Genomic DNA, 16,302 nt, shown 5'->3' with positions numbered 1-16,302 from the left:
TTTTTTCAGAATATAATTTTTCTCAGTGAGGCTGACTGAAAGCAAAATTGTCCAATAGCAGAGCTAAGCGCAAATATATTTGCACTCTGATTGGTCATTTGTCGTGGCAAGTTTTCCAAGCAGGAAGTTACATCGGGAACAGGTTTTCAGAAACATTCAACAATTCTCTGCTTTAATTATTCGCTGTAAACGTGTATGAAATCTATTTATTATTTAGCTACTTGTTAATACGCTAATACTTTTATCATGTATTAACTGTCTTATATATTTAACCGCTTTAAGTGCGTTTTTGCTTCCGCGTGAGCAAGCGTGTGTGCTGATGTTTTGTTTATGCACGTGCGCAGTTGTTGGTGTGCAGTATACTGCTGTCAGAGCTTGTTTTTGCATGTGTTTACCAGGGTTTGGTCATATATTTGTCTTTGTGCGCAGTTTGTGATGTCTGCCAGCGGTGCTTGTGTGCTGTGTGCTGTGACTCTCACCTCTCCGGTGGGGGAAATCCTGCTGCGCGGCTGTGAGAAGGGAGTTCACACCATTGACATCAAACTGAACACAGACAAGGAGGAGAGGTAACTCTCACAAACATCAACACTAAGCCATTCTATTCATTCATTCATTTTCTTTTCGGCTTAGTCCCTATATCAATTAGGGGTCGTCACAGCAGAATGAATTGCCAACTTATCCAGCATTTTTTTTACTCTGTGAATACACTTCAAGATGCAACCCATCACTGGAAATCACCCATACACACTCATTCACACACATACACTGGATAATTTAGCTTACTTAATTCACGGGCATGTCTTTGAACTGTGGGTGACCCAGCCGAGGCTCAAACCAGCGACCTTCTTGCTGTGAGGCAACATTGCTACCTGCTGCGCAAACAAGCTGCCTAAAGCCTACTTCACACTACATGACTTTAAACATCAGCAGATCGCTGTGCTGTTAACACTACATGACTTGATTTTGTGTCTTAATCCCTGTGTTGTTCACACTACATGACACTACGTAAATGATACACAAGAGGGGGGGTCACACACTACATGATCTGACAACAACTCGTTCAACAACAGCTCAGTCAAGCTACCAAACCACAGCCAATGATATTTTGAAAGAGGAAAAAGCTAAACATTATTGGCTGCTTGTGTGCTAATGACATCACTGACAGCGTTTTAAGCTTTCAAGGGAGCGTTTAAAAACATGGTCAATGAGCTGATGCGTCAGCAGATCAATCGCTCATCTGCAAGGTTCAAGTGGATAGATGTGGCTTTAACACTAGCACTACCGAGGCAGGCAGAGAGTTTTTAAGTTTTGTAATTTAATAACTCTTTGAAATAAAACTAACATATCTATAACACCCTGATGTTTTCTAAATACCTGCGTATTTCTTTCTAACATTGTTATTTTTTTTAAATTACAAAACAGTTAAGAACTAAGAATTTCTACCTTTAATTACCATATCAGTCAAAATGACTGCATGCATGTATGCTACTTTTCACGGTGACTTTAAATATGCGTGCATTATTGCCTAGAAACTTCCTTCTAACATAAACATAACTTTCTGGTAGCAAAACCATAAATTTTTTTTTCAGATATATATTTCAAAACAGCATATTCTGTACCGCGCAATAGCTCCTGTTTGAAAGTGAAAATAAAAGCGTGGCCCAGACCTTTGCGTGTTTAAGTATCTTAACTACATATTTATAGGCTGTATTACCAAAAATGAACATATTTTTAGGGTAATGTTGTCATAAAATTTGATGACAGACATTCAAAGCTTAATTTTACAATCTCAATAGAAGTTTTGAATGGAAATATGATGTGAAAATATGACGTCTTATATGAGAACGCTCAGAATGACCAGTATGGTAATTATAATAGTTACAGAATTCTAGTTTAACTGGTAATATAGTGTACTCTCGTGTCTGTGTTAATGCAGAGTGAAGCGACTGCATCAATGGCCATTCTGGCCAATCACAGACATTTATGTTGAGCTCCTGAGCACACGGCCATTCAGTTCATGCTGAAATGCTCTCTCATTGGCTGCAGCTCTGGCCGACTGTTCGGAATATTCAGCATGCTAGATATTGAATTTCCATCTGCAAGGTGTTGGCGACGCTTCAGCAAGCCTCTTTGATGCGTTGTTCAGTTGTTCACACATAAAGACTGCAGAGTGCCGAGCACCTGCAGATTTTTTTCCCGATCATAGCCTGATCTGTTGGCGAGCTCATTAACTTTCAAATCGGCCTTAAATCAGGCTTAAAATCCTGTAGTGTGAACTAGGCTTAACCCATTCCAGTCACACAAAATTATTATGCGATTAAAAGCAGTTATTGAATGTACACTTTTAACAATTCAGTTCAAGGAAAGTTGAAATTTAAATGTAGTACTTGCTCTTAGAGAATATTGTTTATGAAGCACAGTGACTCTTAAAGATGGAAAACATTTCAGCTAATTTAAAATGCTAACGCTAGCCTGGTAGCACTGAAAGCCTAGTCACTAAACAGTCACTAAACAACATCACTACAATACATCATATTACAATCACCAAAGAGAGAAATTTATAATACAGTTAGTATTTACAGCACCAAACTTAAAAGGAAGGTTGGTTGTTGATGTTTGCGAGTGTGAAAACAGTGAAGTTTGAAAATCATAAGTGGTAAAGTAAATTAACAGCAAATTCATTTTTTGTTGGGTAAATTGCCTTTTACAGTGTCTCCTGTTGTAGTGTCCACCCTGTTGTCCTGTCAGAGATGAGCTCTGAGCTGCAGCGTTGTGTTGACTGGCTTCAATGCTACTTCATGAACCCAGAGTCCATCAGTGCTCTTCCTCTGCCTGCCTTACATCATCCGCTAATGCAGAGCGGTCAGTCACACGCTCATTTCAAGCTCATTTACAATAATGACTTAACCAGAACTTAACCAGCACTGTTTTTCTTTACTCTCTCTCAGACTCTTTTAAAGCACAGGTGCTGAAAACTCTGTTGAAGGAAGTGGGAGTTGGTAAAACAGTCTCCTACAAGCAGCTTGCTGAAATGATTGGGAACCCAAACGCTGTGCGAGCAGTGGGCTCAGCCATGAAGCAAAACCCTGTGCGTTTGTTGGAATTAGAGTTGCATGATATTGAAAAAATCTGAAATGGCAATATATATATATATATATATATATATATATATATATATATATATATATATATATATATATATATATATATATATATATATATGCAATAAATGTTTTGTATGTACTTGGTTTCACAATAATGATTAGAACAGCAATATTTGACAATTTTCTAAGGATTCTAAAAGTACTGAAGTACGTAAATTAAATAATCACAATACCAAAAATGTTTTTCTCACTTGTTTTGTCTCCTTTCTAGTCCATATATGTCAAGTTTATGTATTATGGCAAGTAAAATATTGTTTTATTTTCACCTTCAGAAGAAATAAAGTCAAAATTATGAGTTTTCCTTATAACAAGCTAATTTATCTGCCAGTAAGGCAAGTAAAATAATATTGTTTTCACTTTGAAATGTGGATATTTGGAGTAGAAACAAGACAAAAAAATTCAATGAAGACTTTTTTTGGCATAAATTGTATAAATTCAATATAAATAATTTGACACAATAAACCTTTGCTACACCTCCAAACATCATTTTATTTTTTATTTTTTGCCCAAATATTTTAAACTCTCTTTAAATGCTCAGTCACAAGCCTTAAAAGCCGTATGTGTTCTGTAGATCCTGGTCAAAAATAATTCTGACTCAACATCTGATGTATCTATTGTTTTGTCAGGTCCCGTTAATAGTGCCATGTCACCGAGTGCTGCTCAGTTCAGGACACACTGGATCATACATGGGAGGAAAGGGAGACGATATTAAAGTCTGGTTGCTCACTCATGAGAGAAAAGCAGTGGAGCTTAATCCATCGCAGAGTGGAAAATCCATCTGATGGTCCACACAAACTGTTGCACACAAAATGCTGCCTCTATGCTTGTTCACAGCTTTTGTTTTTGAGATTTGATTTCTATATTGATTGGACCATTTCTTTTTAACTTAATAGATAAATTTGTTACCCTGGTTCTAGAATTATTCGTTTTGGAGGAATGTGTTTGCAATTGTGATTTTGTTGTGGTTAGATTAGTTCAAGTTGTGATTGTCAGTGTTCTTTTGACAATGTTAAAATGTGATTTGAAAAGTCATTTTACGAACAAGCTGATTAATCCAAAGGATTATTGAAAAATGATACTAAAAGAAATATTTTTATGGGATCTGTTGCAGAAATTTTGTTTTTTGCAGTTCTTTTGTATTTTTGTATTTTAGAGTTATAAAAAAAATTAAGCAAATAAACAACTATGTAAAATCAATCAGATGTTCATTAACTGTGGATCATTCATTCATTTTCTTTTTGGCTTAGTCCCTTTATTAATCTGGGGTCGCCACAGCGGAATGAACCACTAGCTTATCTAGTATATGTTTTATACAGCAGATGCCCTTCCTGCTGCAACCCTTCACTGGGAAACACACATACACTTTCATTCTCACACATACACAATGGACAATTCACTTAAAGCACATGTCTTTAGACTTGTGGTGGAAACCGGAGCACCTGGAGGAAACCCACACAAGCACGGGGAGAACATGCAAACTCCACAAAGAGATGCCAACTGATCAAGCTTGAGGCTTGAACCCACGACATTCTTGCTGTGAGGTAACAACATTACCTTCTACGTAATGGTGGATCAATTGCTGTCAAAAGTATGCAATCATTGTGATTTTGTGTCTAATGGTTAACAAAATCCAAGCATGCTTTCCAATGATTCAAAACAAGACAATCCTTAAAAAACCTTTAAGATACAAAGTTATTATAAATATTAGAATTAGCTTTCATTTCCTGTGTCTGTTCTCTTTCACTTCAGGCAATCAGATTATTATAAACTACTGCCAATAACGAAACCTAACAAATACAGAATACTGTACATTAAAAATGACCAATGTACTTCAAAAATTATTTAGATAGACTGATTTTGGACAAATTGTTTAAATTTGCAAATGATAAATGTGTACCAGACATTTGTGTACTACTGCATAATGAGCGTAACAGTTCTTTTGTGCTCAATTTTGTTGTTTTGGGCATAAAACACCTCAGCTTACAAATTTTCAAATGCATATCTCTGGGAGTCTGGGAATCTGCATTTAGCTACTACAAATCTACATGTACTGGTGTCATTGATGAAGAGATGAAAGTGAGGATGAAGAAGGGTATCCACTGCTGTGCTGTGATTCTGCTTTTTATGATGTTTGATGTCATGATGTTTCCTCCTCTGCTCGGGCTGTCAGTAAACCTTCACACACACCAACATGACTTTACAAAAGAGACATTTGTACCTGAAAGTATTAGAGGAGCTGGATGATGATCACTGAATACAATCCTCCCTGTCATTTCATATCATTCGGTGCAGTGTGTGGGAGCTGAGGACATAATGGACTTGGTTTGAGACCTGTCAGTATATGGCCTGTGTCCATTTACTGTCCCGCATTCAACCAAATAGATTTTTCTATTTCAGTAAAACATTATTTTATGTGCATTTAACTGTTCATTACTAAAACTATTATTTTATTTTATTTTTTACGAAAAACAATGCAAATTTAAGTTATATAAAAATATACTGGCCTATAGACTGCATTTTTACAATATCACAGTCCAAAAAGGCTTTGTTGGATTGGTTGTATATTTATATTTATTGGTTTATAGTGTAGTTATAGGCAGGGGCGGACTTAGTGATCTGGGGGCTCTGCATTAAAACTCAAAACACTCTCTTTCTCTAAAGATATTTGTTTTCTCTCTGGATTTGTCACCGACTCGGTCCCAGTCATTCCCCTCGCTGACCAGCAGAGGTCACCATCTCCGGACTTCTAACCATTACGTCATCCTTCTCACTCAGATCCCAGCACACCTGTTCTCCATCTCACTAATGACCCACGTACCACATATAAGCAGCTCACACACACACTCCATTGCGAAGTCTTGTTTAGCCCCGGCCAGCATTTCTGAGCGTTCTATCCTGCCTGATCTCCCGTTTACCACTTCAGCCCGTTCCTCGACTCTGCTCTGTCTTCTGCCTGCCCTTGACCTAAAGCCTGATTACACGGACTCTGATTCTCGCTGCCTGCCCCTGACTAAAGCCTGTATTACGGACTCTGAACCACGCTGCCTCCCCTTGACTCAAGCCTGGTAATCACTCTGCCTCTGTTATCTGCTAATCATCGTTGAGTTGTATGTTGTATGTTCGCACAACCGTGCGAGGTGTTGATGTTTAAGTGTGACTTAATAAATACTGCAAAATGGATCCCTCCGTGTCAGTCTCCCCGTTACAGGATTTAGGCTTTTGTTAAAATATATTTTAAGCGGAACCTTAAAATTAAATACAATATATTCGCAAGCTCACAAACTATGTACAGTTAATTAGCCATACTTGTGATTAGATTTTAATCTTTGCATGTGCAGTCCACAAGAACTTTCCACTATTCATGGTGGCCCCCTGCGGCTTAGAAAAGAAGTAATAACATTAAAATCTTAATGGTTATAGACAGATTTTATAACATATAATAGAAAAATTATTAAAGAGCTTTAGGATGATTAATATAGGCTTCTTAGCATTAGTCTGGGCCTCTATTTTATTGGGGCCCTAAGCGGTTGCTTGCCTCGCTTTTTACTATCCGCAGGGGCGGATTTAACCAATGAGCAAGATAATTGGCCTCAAATCAGTTAAGATTTTAAAAGAAATAATTAATTAATTTAATTATAAATTCATATTTCATTTCATTTTCTTGTCGGCTTAGTCCCTTTATTAATCCGGGGTTGCCACAGCGGAATGAACGGCCAACTTATCCAGCAAGTTTTTTACACAGCGGATGCCCTTCCAGCCCCAACCCATCTCTGGGAAACATCCACACACATAATCACTCATGCACTATGGACAATTTAGCCTACCCAATTCACCTGTACCACATGTCTTTGGACTGTGGGGGAAACCAGAGCACCCGGAGGAAACTCACACAAAGGCAGGGAGAACATGCAAACTCCACACAGAAACACCAACTGAGCCAAGGTTCGAATTAGCGACCCAGCGACCTTCTTGCTGTGAGGTGACAGCACTACCTACTGTGCCACTGCCTCGCCCTAATTGTAAATTCATTTTAAGAAAACAAATCATTTCAAAAGTTTTGTGTTATTATTAATATTATTTTGCTTTATGATAAAATGTAGAAAAAGGGATTGAATGATATAAGAAAAAAAACAGTAAAATAATAAAATTAAAGGTGCATTTTAGAACATTTGGGCTCCATGGCTGGAATTGCTTAGGGCCCCAAAATCACTACATCCACCCCTGATTATCCGCCCCCCTGGTTATAGGGGAATTACCAACCTATGTCACACATGATGTCACACGGGTTCAACACGCATACTAGCTGAAAAAAAAAAAAAAAAAAAAAAACTGGTTGCAATAGCAAACATGTCGTGTTCTGCGGTAGGAAGCCAAATTCGTCCAATGTCCAAAAATAGAAAACTTAAATTTTACCATACACCACACTGCTTTCAATGCCAACTGCAGATGTCTTTGGTCTACAGCCATCATAAGAGCTGAATGGAGTAAGGACATAATTAAAAATGCTCGACTCTGCAGTTCTCATTTCATATCAGGTAAGTTCACGCTATGCTGATTCATACACATTAGTTTTTGATTGCAGCAATGATTTTAGCAAGAACTGTTAAATATGGTTAATTAAACCGCAGACACTGAATGCTCAGAATGAAATGTAAAAGTGTAAGTTCACATACCCTGCAGCAGTACAGGTGCAGTTTGCTGTCAGAATGCAGTTGTTTTGCATGTTGATGATTTCCCAGGCCTTGTACGAGGCAGAACCTCGGTTTTTACCACTACATAGTTTTGAATCTGGTAATCATGGAGCATTATTTCTTGCACATGACCACACAGAACAACATTGTAGGCATCCAAAGACTTGTAGGCCTTTAACTCCTCTCTTGTGAAATCACTTGGAGTTTCAATGTATAGAGTATATTATAGAGATTGTATTTTTGGGGCTGGATGCTTGGCCATTTCGTCTTTTCCAATATCTGTTGGAAGGGTGCAATCACAAATGGACCTGTCAGACGAACACCGCTCACTTTAATGTTAATTTTGCTTAATAACTGTGCTTGTCACTGGATGACCAGCTGTTATAATACACTGAAAGCATTATGTAAATAAATCAATATAACTTATCTCTAATAAAACAACAAACTCTGTACTGCAACAGATGTTATTCCTTTGCTGTAAATGCTAACACTCCCAGTTTTCTGCAACCTCGCTGCACACACATCCTAGATGTTTACAAACCGGTAATTCTTCTATAGGGTTAAACACAGAAATGAATCAACTTAACAGTAAAGGAGCATGGTTAAGAATATTGTGGCTGAAGATGTCAACCTGAGAAGAACCGCCACTCAAATCCCGGAAGCTAAGGTCAGAATTTGATGAAGATGAACACAGCAGCAGATTGAACATTGCACGTTTTGATTTCACAAAGACTTTATAGAAGATTTAATGTTTACTTGAATTTAATATGTTAGATCAAGCATTATTTTTGGACACAATTTGCAGGAACAGTTTGTACGACCAAACTCCAAAATTCAAGAATCTAGAAGCTGTGGGATTTTTTCTTTTAAGATGTCATGAGAGTAGGGATGGAAAGCTAATCTGTGGAGGATTAGACCCCATACTAACAAATGACTTAAATACGTAAAAGATTTAACATTTGATGTAACACCAAATAACCCCTATAGACTTAAACAAAAGTCATGATCCAGTGGGAGTATCCATGTAATCGGTCTACTGTAAGTCGTTTGTCAGAATAAGACCTGATCAAACTGGATTAATGTTTCAGGATGAGAATAATCTACAACTAAAGTCTACAGATCATCTTTTGACTGACAGAAGCATGGCGATTTACAATATGATCTCTGCGCTGCATTAACCCCATGCTGCTGTTTTAATCTTCAAAGCATGTAATGTGTCAGAAATCATATACATGGGAGTTATAAAGACATGCTTCAGACTAATTAACCCTCACCTTTAAAGCTTGATTCTCTTGAGTCTCTTCAGCCTGTATTTGTCGCAGGTGAGCGTATCGTGCTGTGTAGGTGCTTCATTTACGCTTCATGTTCAGAGGTGATAATGTCTAAGCACTTAGATATGATTAATGTGTCACACCGTGGTGAAGTTCACACCATGCCAAGCCTAGATCTCACCTCACAGATTCACCTCTCACACTTATTTGTCATTAAAACAGATTTCTGACTTTCGGTTTGTGAGCTGAGGAGTTATAGTCATCAGTATCTGAGGTGTCAAGCTGTCTCAGTCACAATCCAGATATAGCAGACATATATGTTCAGTTGCTAACAGCTCAGCTATTTGACCATCTGCTCAGTCATGAATCTTACAGTGATAATTGGTTAAACTTAGTGCAAACAATTTATAGTTTTTTGGTGATGTGACAAGAACATCCTTCATGATGGCCAAGATGACTGACCAGCATTCATTTTTACTATTCATATTGGCTGTCCTGACTAACAAATGATAAGAGAACATTCAGTTTAAAGGATAGTTCACCCCCCAAAAAAGATTCTGTCATCATTTACTCATGCTCTACTTGTTCCAATCCTGTTTGAGTTTCTTTCTGTTGAACGCAAATGAAGATAATCTGAAGAATGTTGGAAAAAACAGTCATTGACTTATTTTGTGTTCCTATGGATGTCAATTATTATCAACATTCTACAGAATATCACTTGCTTTGTGTTCAACAGAAGAAAGCACTTCATAAATATGAACATTTGAATGTGAGCAAATGATGAGAAACTGTATTAAATGTGAACATCAATGAAAACCCTGTCTCTGAATGAGCATGTGGATTACTTTAAGTGAAGTTTCATAAACTAATTTCGAGAGGAGCACATGATATGATTGAGCACTGCAGGACACTCATCCATAATCAGTAATAATCCATCAGAGTGATCCTAGCTTACTATAAATGGATCACTTACTTCTTATTGCTCTATCTTCGTTTTGGAAAAATCCCCCCTTCCACCCCATATCCTTCTTTTTCTCCCCTTTCTAAAGGGGGAGCTATTAAGACCTACCTGATCCCGGATCCCCTGATATGCTTATTGACCGGGCGGAAGCCCTGGGCTCAAATATTTCCAAGCTCAGGGTTCTTTCCCGGGACAGCATGCCAAACCTGCTATAAATGCCAAGCATATCTAAGTGGGAACTCTTGAAATGTTTTTAAAAACGTCAAAACAAGATGTGTGGGGGGTCAGCCCTTTGAAACTGAGAAAAAAGTTCACTCTGTTGTGTATTTTAAATAATAATGTTAACATTTAAATAATAGACATCTAGTTGACCACCTCTATAATGGTTCATACCATTGTGAATGCATAATCGCGCCAATCAGTCCATGCAAGAAAAAAGTCACTCAACAGTCTGTAACTATGGCTATAGTGGCATACACATACTACTTTGATCTTTTATTCAATGCATCATTAGGATAAGCTACTTTTAGTGGATTTTTATTGATTAAAATACTGCAGCTGCATGTTTTGTTTACACACTTGTTTTGAGAGATGACCTAAATGTTTAAATGAAAACTTCAGTCTACTCTTCAATTACCAAATATAAAATATACTATAGTAATTCATAGTAAATAATGTTTTAGAACCATACTTTGAACCACACACTTTACTATGATTCAAAAACAAATTACCCTTTATGTTTTGCCTTTATATGTCTCAGTAAGAGTCACTTACTACGCCTATTTGAGGTTTAGTTTTTTTTTTAAAATATAACTTAGTTCAAATGTCATATTTAAACCAATAATTAAAACTATAGATTTTCCCCGTGATGGGTTTTGGCTGGAAGCGCATCTGCTGGGTAAAACATATGCTGGATAAGTTGGCGGTTCATTCTGCTGTCGTAACCCCTGATTAATGAAGGGACTAAGCAGACAAGAAAATGAATTTTCGTAATCAATTTTCATTCATTCATTCATTCGCTCATTCATTCATTTCCTTTTTGGCTTAGTCCCTTTAACAATCAGGGGTCGCCACAGCAGATTGAACCGCCAACTTATCCAGCATATGTTTTACGCATGCCAGTGCCCTTCCAGCTGCAACCCATCACTGGGAAACCACCATACACTCTCAATCACGCACAAGCAGTATACTGACAATTTAGCTTACCCAATTCACCTATATTGCATGTCTTTGGACTTCTGGGTAGCACCCGGAGGGAACCCACGTGAACACGGGGAGAACACGCAAACTCCACACAGAAATGTCAACTGACGAGACTTGAACCAGCGACCTTCTTGCTGTGGGGAGACAGTGCTATCCAATGAGCCACCGTTCAATTAGCTCTTAAACCAAAAATATACCCTGACTGAAAATCTTTAAACGCTGATGGTTATGTTTTGGCCACAGCGGTTATATCCAGGCATTTAAACTAAAGAATATTTTGCACATATTTTGTAAATCACATCCAGATACAAGAGCGCCACCGTGTGGACTAAAAGCCTATGTTTTGTCTGTAGTCTGAGAAAACTGCCTTTGGTAACTTTGGCTTTTTAATTTCTGATAATAAAAAGAAAATTAAAAGCACATTTAATATCTGATAATAAATGCATTTGTGTTCATTTAGAAAAAAAACTAGACATACTACACATTTACAGCCCATCTGTTCCTTCAGTGAAGTGTATTTATTAAATCCATAATGTGGAGGATATTTCATTAGGAGTCCAAAAACATGCTCTCCTATGGAATAAAATTCATACTCAAATCAGCTTCATCATTTATATTTTTACACTCTTCCCCGTCTGTCGGGAAATCTTTGTCCTTTCAGAGGCAAACCTTCAGCATCCACCTCATTCACCTGTAACCATAATAAAAGGACACTGGCATTAACACACTTACAAATTAGGCTGCCAATGTTTTTCACTAAGAAAGATCATAATTCACACCCTTACTATGTGTATTGGTGAAAGCTGCTCCATTGGAGAATCAGCAGGAATAGACAGCACTGTGTCACCAGGATCCAACATCTGACAGACAGAATTTTCCTATTCATTAGTATTCCTCGCACATCTTAGCATTTTATTTATATTTTCAGTTTTTATTGACCACTCCTTGTTACACTCCTGGTGTCCCTTATTCAATAAAAAGAACCAAAGTGGACATACAACAGGCCCTAAGCCAGGGGGATTCGAACAAAGTCCAGAATTTAGCACCTAAGAGCTCATTTGTCCCCTTTTTGAGAGTGTGCCTTCATAAATTGTGAGAAAAAAACAATAGAAGAAGGCTTTAAGACAGATCTAATTTTAAATTATTTAAATGGAAAAATTCTGACTGAGGAAATGAGCTGGCCAGTTTGTTATTTACCAATAGGCTACACAGTTTTTCATTTAAAACTTTTTAACAGATTCCTTATTGTTTGTTTGTTTGTTTTGTTGAAATTATAAAAAAAATTGTATTTAAAAAGTTTTTTTTTGCATTTCTTTGTTCAAAAATATTTTAAAATGTAAAATTCTAATCTCATTGCATTATTTAGAAGACTGTATTAACCATGGGTGCTCCCAATGGGTCACCCCTGTGGCCACCCCAATATAAATTTGCTGTTGATATTATTAATTTAAATATACTTACAGAAATTCACAACATTTCAATAAATAAATAAATAGCAGCCACTAAATCATTGTTGATTGATTGATACACCTTCAACAGACAGCAACGGCAATTTGATATTTACCTAAAGGTACATCAATAGAAAAAGCTGTATTAATAATATTGTGGCTCAAGAAGGAATATGGATAAATTATATTATTGGGCTGTGTATAGTGATTGTGTGTGTATGTGTATATAGCGATGCCTTTTGTTCAGTTTGTTCCTTTGTTTGTTTTATTAATTCACTTATTAATCTTCATTAATTTTAGACATGGCATTTACAGTATGCTGTACAATAAATGTATGTGAAAAATAACTGATAAGTTATTATATATATATATATATATATATATATATATATATATATATATATATATATATATATATATATATATATATATGAAAAGTGTTTTTAAACTAAATATTGATTTTGATTTGGTTTGCACATGTACTTGCTGAATTATTTCTAGGAATAAATTGCAACATTTCAAGTGTAATTAATTCAATGAATTAAAACCACATTATTTCATTTACCAAAAACAAAAATAGAACATTACACTGAATTCATTCGTTTTTTTGTGGGCCTCTTCTGGCCACCCCTAAGAAAATTTTCTAAGGCCGCCACTGGTAATAATAATACAGTTTAAAATGCATATTTGTAAATGTAAAGAAGTGTGGTTATGATCACCATCCGACAAGCTAATGCAGCAAAAATAGTGCTTAAAGCACCACTAAAATGCAGTATTTAAACCTCAGAATGTTACAAAAAAATTAGGTGAATAACTGCCAAAAGGTCCACTTTTTGAGAAAAAAGAACCACCCCTTAATACTGACAGGGTGTGTACAAAGAGATCAACATATTTTCTAAAGTATTTCAGACAAAAATGACAAAAGTATAATCTCACCCTGAATGTTGCCTCCATTTCACCAACGCTTCTTTTTCCACCGGGAAGCCAACCGTATGACCAGTGTTGGCAAAGACTGACCTCCAACACACAAACTAACAGCAACAACTGGACCAGCAACCTTCCTTTCCACTCCATGCTAAAACTGAAACACAGAAATCACTTGTTTATTTGTATCTGTAAAAAAATCACACAAACACAAACAAACAGCACAAAATATCCTAAATATAATGTGCAATTTCGCTATAATATGTGAAATGAATAGTAGAATAACTGAAAGAAGTATTTTCAAGTATCTTTATTTACAACTGAGAAAAATAAAGGATTGTCTTCCATCTCAAAATATATGAAAAAAGTAGCAATAATAGGAAAAAATAAAAAAAACATTTTTAAATTGCATTGTATTGTTTTGCTTTGTATTTTATTTTTATTTTAGCTTTTTTTATTCCTTACAATTTGCAATTAATTGATATAAATCTATTTGAATAAAATTAAGTCATAACAGTTTAAAAGTGTCATAATAACCCCCAGTAACAATACCAGGGGGTTTTCCAATGGGAATTTCAACAAGCATTGTCCTATAATTAGGGTTATTAATAATATAATAAGAGTTAATAAGTACTCAAACATATTAATATTGCACCATCCTTAATTGAAACCACTAAATATAAAAGTACAACACTGCAAAAACTCCTGCTCTTACTTAATTTTTTTTTATCTTGTTTCTAGTCCAAATATCAAAAAATTCTTATATCAAGAAATATTTAGGAAAGCAAAACATAATGTCTTATTTACAGAAATAATATGCCAATATTAATTAAGTTTTACCTTAAAACAAGCAAAATAATCTGCAATGGAGGAGAGCAAAATAATCTTGTTTTTCTTTTTGACATAGGATTATTTTTCCTACCCTATTGGCAGATTACTTTGCTTGTTTTAAGGAAAAACTTTTTTTTGGGCATATTTTTCTTAAAACAAGACAATATGCTTTGCTGGTCTCGAAAATTTTTCTTGATTTAAGAATTTTAGGAAATTTGGCCTTGAAAAAAAAATCCAAGTAACTTGAGTAACAAGTAACAAGTGAACTTGGTGACAATCCTAAACCCACAGCAATTTATGTGGCAAAATTGTAATTTCACAAAAGATATTGGCTATTTTTGTATTTATTTTGTTTGTACAGTATTTTATTATTAATATGAACATTTCTATCACACTCTGTCTAAATTCTAGATTGAGAAAACAATACAGAATTTTGAAAGTAAAGAATCTCTTACCTGCTGTGTTTGTTTAAGATGAGTTGTGCTGTTCTTGGTCTCCTTTATATAGTCCTTTTAAAATGAGATGTACTGCACTTTCGTCATCAAGACTCCTGCAACCACAGAGCAGGTGCAGATTTGTCGCTAATGCAGGTTTTAATGTACACTCGGGGCTGCATTTACAAAAACAGAAAAAAAGAATTGTCAAGGGCACCTTGCTAATGGACATGGTTAAACCCAGCAATAGATAAAATAATCTGTTTGAATGGTTCAAACCGACTCTCTGATGGCCAAATCAACACTCAGGGGAACAGATGAGCCAAGAGGTAATGTTTGTGTCAGACTGAATCATGTAAGAGCCATTTTAGCATTTGATGGTACTTTTTTATTCTATTTGCTCATAAACCCTTTACTTTATATGTCTTTATAGGTGTCAGAAGACATTTTGAAAACAGTTGTGTTGCTTGAATTTTAACATTAAACATCTTTTATTGCCACCTTTGATTAGACTTTTGAATGTAACTTAGCTAATTAAAATATTAATAGGATAGTTCACCCCAAAATGGAAATTCTGTCGTCATTAATTCTCCCTTGGCTTGTTCGAAACTTTTTTTTTTGTTACTTTAAATACAAAAGAAGATATTTTGAGAAATGTTGGAAACCGATAACCATTGACACCCATGAAAAATACGAAAATCTAATACTACGGAAGTCAATGATTACTGGTTTCCACCATTCTAAAAAATGGCATTCAACGAAACCAAAATATAAATGCAAACAAAATAACAAGTCAAGGGTGAGTAAATCTCTTTAAAATGTGAATTAAGATTTTGTTCAAGTCTCACAACATTTTAAATATAATATTAAATGTAATCGATTTTATCATAATTCAATATTTTAAGCAAGGGTGACGCAGTGGCGCAGGAGGTAGTGCTGTCGCCTCATAGCAAGAAGGTCTCTGGTTCCAGCCTCGGCTGGGTCAGTTGACGTTTCTGTGTGGAGTTTGCATGTTCTCCCTGATTTCCTCCAGGTGCTCCGGTTTCCCTAACAAGTCCAAAGACATACAGGTTAATTGGATAGGCTAAATTGTCTGTAGTGTATGAGTGTAAATGAGTGTGTGTGGATGTTTCCCAGAGATGGGTTGCGGCTGGAAGGGCATCCGCTGCGTAGAAACATGCTGGATAGGTTAGCGGTTCAATTCCGCTGTTGCAACCCCGGATTAATAAAGGGACTAAGCCGAAAAGAAAATAAATGAGTGAATGAATTTTTTAAGCAATTTAACAGAAAGATATCACAAATAATAACGTTAGTAACACAATCACCTTCTCGTGAGAAGTTCTTGAAATGACTTTTATTTTGAACTAAAGACTTT

General features: G+C 36.0%; 2 protein-coding genes across 6 annotated transcripts; one reads left to right on the top strand and one right to left on the bottom strand.

Annotated features, from left to right (window-relative positions):
- The first annotated feature begins 81 nt into the window (after positions 1–81).
- On the top strand, positions 82–4,361 carry mgmt (O-6-methylguanine-DNA methyltransferase). 5 transcript variants are annotated; one of them, NM_001256246.2, is made up of 5 exons: positions 82–142; positions 430–566; positions 2,726–2,862; positions 2,949–3,088; positions 3,791–4,359. In NM_001256246.2, the coding sequence occupies exons 2-5, from the start codon at positions 436–438 to the stop codon at positions 3,944–3,946; spliced, it is 564 nt and encodes a 187-aa protein (NP_001243175.1). In that variant the 5' UTR covers positions 82–142; positions 430–435; the 3' UTR covers positions 3,947–4,359. The 5 variants fall into 5 exon arrangements, with proteins under 5 accessions (NP_001243175.1, NP_001243173.1, NP_001243174.1 ...); NM_001256244.2 differs by having other exon boundaries at positions 2,711–2,862; NM_001256245.2 differs by having other exon boundaries at positions 99–193.
- Positions 4,362–11,788: 7,427 nt separating this feature from the next.
- Positions 11,789–14,968, bottom strand: gnrh3 (gonadotropin-releasing hormone 3). The gene is made up of 4 exons (NM_182887.3): positions 14,949–14,968; positions 13,675–13,819; positions 12,076–12,150; positions 11,789–11,981 (listed from the first exon to the last, which is right to left on the bottom strand). Exons 2-4 carry the CDS (start codon positions 13,810–13,812, stop codon positions 11,910–11,912), a joined length of 285 nt encoding a protein of 94 aa, NP_878307.2. The 5' UTR covers positions 13,813–13,819; positions 14,949–14,968; the 3' UTR covers positions 11,789–11,909.
- Between the last annotated feature and the right edge of the window lie 1,334 nt (positions 14,969–16,302).

The sequence above is a fragment of the Danio rerio genome, chromosome 17, assembly GCF_052040795.2.
Source record: "Danio rerio strain M-AB ecotype USA chromosome 17, GRCz13ab, whole genome shotgun sequence".
NCBI classification, from domain to species: Eukaryota; Metazoa; Chordata; class Actinopteri; order Cypriniformes; family Danionidae; genus Danio; species Danio rerio.
Note: the sequence above shows the minus strand (reverse complement) of the source record. Positions and strands in the feature narration are given on the sequence as shown.

What these genes read in the sequence shown, in the direction of transcription:
- mgmt (NM_001256244.2), top strand. Translation starts at nt 436, where the DNA reads ATGTCTGCCAGCGGTGCTTGTGTGCTGTGTGCTGTGACTCTCACCTCT. An exon ending in AACACAGACAAGGAGGAGAG is followed by an intron (nt 567 to 2,710) that starts GTAACTCTCACA and finishes TGCCTTTTACAG; the next exon opens with TGTCTCCTGTTGTAGTGTCC. An exon ending in TCATCCGCTAATGCAGAGCG is followed by an intron (nt 2,863 to 2,948) that starts GTCAGTCACACG and finishes ACTCTCTCTCAG; the next exon opens with ACTCTTTTAAAGCACAGGTG.
- gnrh3 (NM_182887.3), bottom strand. Translation starts at nt 13,812, where the DNA reads ATGGAGTGGAAAGGAAGGTTGCTGGTCCAGTTGTTGCTGTTAGTTTGT. An exon ending in AAATGGAGGCAACATTCAGG is followed by an intron (nt 12,151 to 13,674) that starts GTGAGATTATAC and finishes TCTGTCTGTCAG; the next exon opens with ATGTTGGATCCTGGTGACAC. An exon ending in AGCTTTCACCAATACACATA is followed by an intron (nt 11,982 to 12,075) that starts GTAAGGGTGTGA and finishes TTATGGTTACAG; the next exon opens with GTGAATGAGGTGGATGCTGA.